The 6746-nt window shown below is 33.4% G+C and overlaps 1 protein-coding gene across 1 annotated transcript; it reads left to right on the top strand.

Annotated features, from left to right (window-relative positions):
* The first annotated feature begins 1139 nt into the window (after window positions 1–1139).
* On the top strand, window positions 1140–2819 carry LOC108847359 (60S ribosomal protein L7a-1). The gene is made up of 6 exons (XM_018620579.2): window positions 1140–1253; window positions 1548–1589; window positions 1683–1884; window positions 1991–2289; window positions 2374–2466; window positions 2554–2819. The coding sequence occupies exons 1-6, from the start codon at window positions 1251–1253 to the stop codon at window positions 2683–2685; spliced, it is 771 nt and encodes a 256-aa protein (XP_018476081.1). The 5' UTR covers window positions 1140–1250; the 3' UTR covers window positions 2686–2819.
* The last annotated feature ends 3927 nt before the right edge of the window (window positions 2820–6746 follow it).

Raw genomic sequence — 6746 nt, 5'->3', positions numbered from 1 at the left:
AAAATTTACTACGTGATCATGAAACATGACCATATGCATTTTATAATTGTGATATGTGTTTAATTTCAAAAATAAAAAGTAAATTATTTTTAGGTTGCACTGCATATACATAGAAGAGAATTTAATTAGATATCTGATTATAACACTGTTGTTTTCCCCGTAATTCCAAGAGTGATCCTAGTACTTCTTACAAACATAATCCAACAAAACCCTCTGCCTCTTTAGTTATCTCTCTTTCCTTTTTTTTCTGGTTTTGTTTTTTTTTCTCCTTTCTTTCAGATAAATTCTAATTTTCTTTAAAAAAATTCTATAGAACTGTGCAACCCAAAATCTATCTAAAATTTCTCTGTCTTTTGTCCCTACCGTGAAACCAAACTTCCCCGTAGTGAAAAGACCAATCCGAGAGCGCTCCACCGTCTTTTTCAAGTCACAACCCCCAAACTCTGTCGCGCTCTTCCGCCGTGCTCTATAACTCAGGCAGCATCCATCTCTGAACCATCGACGACCACCACCGGACTTCGATTCAACACCGCCTCGTCCAAGTCACCTCCTCGCCGTGATAAGCTCACTGGATGATATTGTAGTGGGGGCAAAAACAATTGATTCTTCAAAATTAGTGGGGTCTTAGTGATAAAATATAACCAGTTTACTAAATATTCTCTAAACATTCAGCTAAATGAATTAAAATTTACAAATGAACTGGGGTCAAGTGACCCCCCTACACATAGCCTAGCTCCGCCCCTCCTGACCGTGCTCATCGTCGGAATCAAGCTCGCCATCAGATTCTACAAAGAAAAAGCATGGCCCACGGACCCTTGAGTTTTTATCTACTTACTCTTTGACCCCAACGCTACTAGCTAGACCTATTAGATTGCTGGTGAAGACATAAATATCAATTTGCTATATTGAATTTCTATGTTCGCAAATGAGTCTTACATTCTTGTTTTGGTTATTCTGCCAAATGAGTCTTATTTTTATAACTGAGCTTATATAATAAGATTTATCTAACTTTCAAAAACCAATTTTGTATAACAAGATTTATTATTATCTTTTGGACCCGTAACTTTTTTTTTTGTCAACAGCCCCATAATTACTTGTCATAAATATTGATATTTTTGAAAATGAAATTATATAAGAGAAAAATAAAGAAGCCCTATCGATTGTACTGTATATATAAAGCAAAACCCTAGAAGCACTTGTTTTTCGACTCCAGCGCCGTCCGTTTGCAGAAACCACCCATTTGGACGAACATGGTAGAACTCTCTTCTTCGCTCTTTTCGTTTTTATATTGCAGAATCAACGAATTAGAGTTGTATTCATCTGGCATGAGCTAGTTAGTGTCTCCCTTCTCCTCGTTGCATTCTCTTTTAGCAATGATGAACATATGTCTGTTTCCTACTAGCATTTCTTATTAGTTTTTGAGGTTTGTTAGATGTCGTTTAAGACAGCTAAAGCTAATGAATGAATCCACAAACGTCTTTCGTGTTACTTTCACCGTTGAACTTCATTTTTTTTTAAATTAATTACGCCACGATTTTCTTTCTTAGGCCCCGAAGAAAGGAGTCAAGGTTGCTGCCAAGAAGAAGACGGTATCATCTAAATTTATATTATTTCGAAACATTCACATGTTTCATTGGTCTTTTCTTACATTCCTGTTATGTTTTTTTTTGTGATATATTCAGGAGAAAGTAACGAACCCTCTATTCGAGAGGAGGCCGAAGCAATTTGGTATTGGTGGAGCTCTTCCACCCAAGAAGGATCTTACCCGCTACATCAAATGGCCCAAGTCTATCCGTCTTCAAAGGCAGAAGAGGATCCTTAAGCAGAGGTTGAAGGTCCCACCCGCCCTTAATCAGTTCACCAAGACCCTCGACAAGAATCTTGGTAATGCCTACATTTGCTGTCTAGTTACTTATTTCATGAAATTAGCTATATCTGCTGGTTAATTTTAAACTAACAGGATAATGTATTTGCTCTATGATAATTGCAGCAACCAGCCTCTTCAAGATCCTTCTCAAGTATAGGCCGGAGGACAAAGCCGCCAAGAAAGAACGTCTTGTCAAGAAGGCTCAAGCTGAAGCTGAGGGAAAGCCTTCTGAATCCAAGAAGCCTATTGTTGTCAAATACGGCCTTAACCATGTGACCTACCTCATCGAGCAGAACAAGGCGCAGCTTGTTGTCATTGCTCATGATGTCGACCCTATCGAGTTGGTTGTCTGGTTGCCTGCTCTCTGCAGGAAGATGGAAGTCCCTTACTGCATTGTCAAAGGCAAATCTCGTCTTGGAGCTGTATGTGTTTATCTCCAACTCTGGGTTTTAGTTTCATTCATGTGTCTCTAGTTGGCTAAGTTGATCTGTCTCCTATTTTTTCAGGTGGTTCACCAAAAGACTGCTGCTTGCTTGTGTTTGACCACTGTCAAGAATGAGGACAAGCTTGAGTTCAGCAAAATCCTCGAAGCCATCAAGGTACTTCGTTTTGACAATGGGAGTTGAGGAAACATAAAATGCTTATGATGATGATGTTGAACTTGGTTGTGGTTTTGGTTGTTATAGGCAAACTTCAACGACAAGTACGAAGAGTACAGGAAGAAATGGGGAGGAGGCATAATGGGATCCAAATCTCAGGCCAAGACAAAGGCCAAGGAAAGAGTACTTGCAAAGGAGGCTGCCCAGAGGAATAATTAATAAGGGTCTTTTTGAGTGTTTAGATTGTCTCTTCAATTTGTTGTTCAAAAAAGGATTCTCTTTTTTTTTTGTTGGAAGTTGGAACTATCGTGTATGGATATGTTTTGCACCCTCTTCAGACAGTTTTCAAGCTCTATGATCGTTTTGGTCTCAGGCACTTCGACTAGTCTTGAAAGACAAACAAGAATCAGAGATAATTAACGTTGGAATGCATATATGCTTAAACCTTTTTTATGTTTTGGTAACAAAAATATTGGAAATTATCAAATAATTAATGACAAAAAATTTAGAGAAAATTTGAAAAATACTTTTAAATAAGATTATATTTTGAAAACTAAATAATTTATTCTTATTTTTGAAAACTACCCTTATTTGTAAGTGAAATGACTAAACTCATCTAATTAACAATTTAAACTAATTTTAATATTATTATCTAAACTAATATTACAATTTTTTATTAAAGTAAAAAAAATAAAAACAGTTTTAGATATGAATATATTTAATTATAAATAAATTGATTATGTGTAGATCACGTGTATCCTCCAAATTGAAATTTAATACAAAGTTATGTCTAGGGATAATTTGAAAAATACTCTGTTTATGTTTCAAATTTTGCAAAATACACATATTTATTTCTTTTATGAAAATTACACTTTGTCATATATGATAAGACATTTTTATCCTTACTTTATTAAAAAATAAAATTTAAATAATTAGACTAAATTTGAAAATATAGTTATTAAACTTCTTTTTATAAAAGTTCAAAATTTTTATTTTAATACTAATATTTTTTTCAGTTATTTTCCCTAATCGTTTCTGGTTTTTCTATTGTTCAAGTTGTTATCATTTGGTGTTTTCATGGCTAAAAAGGATAAAAGAATTGAATCTCTTTGCTTTGGCAGTTCGTCAATCTTCGGGATATAAAAACAAACGACTGAAATATTTTAAGAATGATGAAAAGAACTTCAGAATTATCTGCAAGAGTTCCTCTATGACTGTGCTCCATGTGCAGAAAGTTCACAAAGTATCATCTTCGTTTTAATCAAGGTGGTAGTTAAAATGAAGAAAAGAGAAAATAAATAATCAAAGCACTGTTTGATTTTCATATTTTTGTCTGAGCTCGTTTTACGTGTGTTCTTCGTTTAAACAAAAAAAATCAAATCAAAACGAGGACCTTTTTTGTATATTAACTATTAAAGGATCTTTTTGTAAATGTTTATTAAAAGATCCTATAAACAAGGATGTGGTTGATTGCAATGATAAACTGAAGAATTTGTTTTAGATATTAAAAGTATTATTTGAAAAAGTATAAAATGGATTTGTTATTAAACACTTAGTTTTCTGTATTAGATTAAATAATTATTTTAGATTATAGCTAATTACAAACACTAATAGGACAATTTAGTCATTTCAGTTGTTAATAAGTGTAGTTTTCAAAAAAATAAAAAGAAAGTGTAGTTTTCAAAGTATTATCTCATCTGAATGTATTTTTCCAAATTTTCCCTTATGTCTATCTCTTCTCCGATTTAGAAGTTTAGGTGTCAATTTCTCCTTGCATCTATATGCTCTGATTGATTTGCAGTTGCCATGTTTATCTATTTGTTAGTTGTTACCAAATAAAATATCTATTGTCGCGTTGTTTAGTACCTTCGAGATTCAATGATTTAATTCAATTTAGCGTTTGTTTTAAGGGAAATTTGGAGACATAACCATTATTGAAAAAAATTAACCCTATAACCATTACAAGGTATATGCTATAATATACCATGTATTTTCTACAATATATACAGAAGTACCCTCATATATCACCAACTTACACACGCGCTTCTTCTTTCTATATTTTTTTTCTTATAATCACGTAATCGTTTAATTTCGCGACGAACTTTGCAAAGGATCTCATCTCAATTTCCCATCAAAACTAAGGAATCAAAGTAAGTCATGTTAGATTGAAGAGCATAATAGTTTATCTCATCATTTTAGAAGTCATCCCACCATGTAGATTAAGAAACAGAGAATACGCAGAACCATCGGAGAAGATAAACAGTACACGTTTTGTTGTACTATTCTATTTGATAAACATATAATATAAATAGTTTCTTAGAGTTTCCTCCTCCTTCCCCTTCTCCTCCCCTCCTTGGATCTATTTATCTTTAGACTTGCATGTTTGTTATATATTCTGTCAGTGCCAATGTATGTGCCTGCGTTTTAGGCGTTTATTTCACTGCACAACTTTCTGAGTCCGTGTGAGAAGAAGGAGGATAAATTGATGTATGATGTAACTGAGGTTTATATACTATATAATAAAATGTATGTACTATAGGAAAGGGATAAAATGATAAATGATTTATATGCAGAGTTATCTTTTGTGGCAATGCTTGTGCTATATACAGGTGTGCCAATTTGGATCCCCTTATGGTTCGAAGTAGTTTCATGTGGTTCTTCTACCAGCAGATAAATTGATGTATGATGTAACTGAGGTTTATATACTATATAATAAAATGTATATAGTATAGGAAAGGGATAAAATGATAAATGATTTATATGCAGAGTTATCTTTTGTGGCAATGCTTGTGCTATATACAGGTGTGCCAATTTGGATCCCCTTATGGTTCGAAGTAGTTTCATGTGGTTCTTCTACCAGCAGATAACACACTCGTCAACCATATTTCATCAATTTTTGTACTATTTCTAAAGTTATGTATGGTTCAGTACAAAATGAACGATTTATTTTTGTTTAGTCTAATGTTCCATGTGATTGAGATTGTAAAAGTACAACTCTCAGATTCTCAACAAGAAATGTTGGCGGAATCTTAGTTTAGATAACTAATGCCTATGTGGTCCCATACATTTTCATGTTCAGTAATGTTTGGATTTATGGTTTATGGCCTAGAATTTGGGTTTAGAAGTTGGGTTTAGGGTATATGGTTTGGGTTTAGGGTTTAGGTTTTGGGTTTAGGGTATATGGATTTGTGTTTGTTTGTTTGTCTTTACCTATACTATATAACATTTGTAAATAGTATAGAACAAATATAGTATGGGTTTAAGGTTTAAGATTTGGGTTTAGAGTTCAGGTTTAGGGTATATGGTTTGGGTTTAGGGTTTAGGATTTGGGTTTAGAGTTAAGGATTTGGATTTAGGGTTAAGGGTTTAAGGTTTAGGTAACTCCGTTAAGATCTACAGTTTAGATTAAGAATTTGGGTTTAGGGTATATGGTTTGGATTTAGGGTTTAGATCTTCAAGTTTAGGGTCTAGGTAGCTATGATATGGACGATGGTTTGGTTTTACAATTTAGGTTTATGGTTTGGGTTAAGGGTTTACAGTTTGGGTTTAGGGTTTAGAGTTTGGGTTTAGGGGGTTTTAGGGTTTGGGTTTAGGTTCTATGGTTTGGGTTTAGGGTTTAGGGTTTAGGGTATATGGATTTGTGTTTGTTTGTCTTTGCCTATTCTATATGATATTTATAAATAGTATAGAAGAAATTATGGTATAGGTTTAGAGTTTAGATTTTGGGTTTAGAGTTTGGGTCTAGGATATATAGTTTGGGTTTTGGGTTTAAGGTTTGAGTTTTGGGTTTAGTATTTGGGTTTATGCTTTAGGATTTGGGTTTAGGGTATATGAATTTGGGTTTAGGGTTTATGGTTTATGGTTTGTGTTTAGGATTTGGGTTTAAAGTTTGAGTTTAGGGTATATAGTTTGGGTTTAGGGTTTGGATTTAGCGTTTAGTATTTGGATTTAGGGTTTAAAATTTGAGTTAGGGAATATTGATTTGTGTTTGTTTGTTTGTCTTTGTCTATACTATATGATATTTGTAAATAGTATAGAATAAATTATTGTATAGTGTTGGATATCGTGTAATTTTTTCTTTAGCTTTTGCGGTGTCTATACTATATCATATATATTATAGTATAGTATTGATTATCATATATTGTGTCATTCCCTTTATCTCACGCGCACGCGAATGCAAGACTAAAACGGTCATGATTTAGCTCTAAATGTCACATTCCATGATCTCCACTTTACTATGGCTATATTCTTCCTTTTGGAGGCTCTTATGATTATTGATC

Source organism: Raphanus sativus, chromosome 3 (genome assembly GCF_000801105.2).
Source record: "Raphanus sativus cultivar WK10039 chromosome 3, ASM80110v3, whole genome shotgun sequence".
NCBI classification, from domain to species: domain Eukaryota; kingdom Viridiplantae; phylum Streptophyta; class Magnoliopsida; order Brassicales; family Brassicaceae; genus Raphanus; species Raphanus sativus.
The sequence above is the reverse complement of the archived record's forward strand: the minus strand, read 5'-3'. Positions and strand labels throughout refer to the sequence as shown.

Coding starts and splice junctions, on each gene's coding strand:
- LOC108847359 (XM_018620579.2), top strand. Junction 1,590..1,682: donor TTGCTGCCAAGAAGAAGACG/GTATCATCTAAA, acceptor TGATATATTCAG/GAGAAAGTAACGAACCCTCT. Junction 2,290..2,373: donor GCAAATCTCGTCTTGGAGCT/GTATGTGTTTAT, acceptor CTATTTTTTCAG/GTGGTTCACCAAAAGACTGC.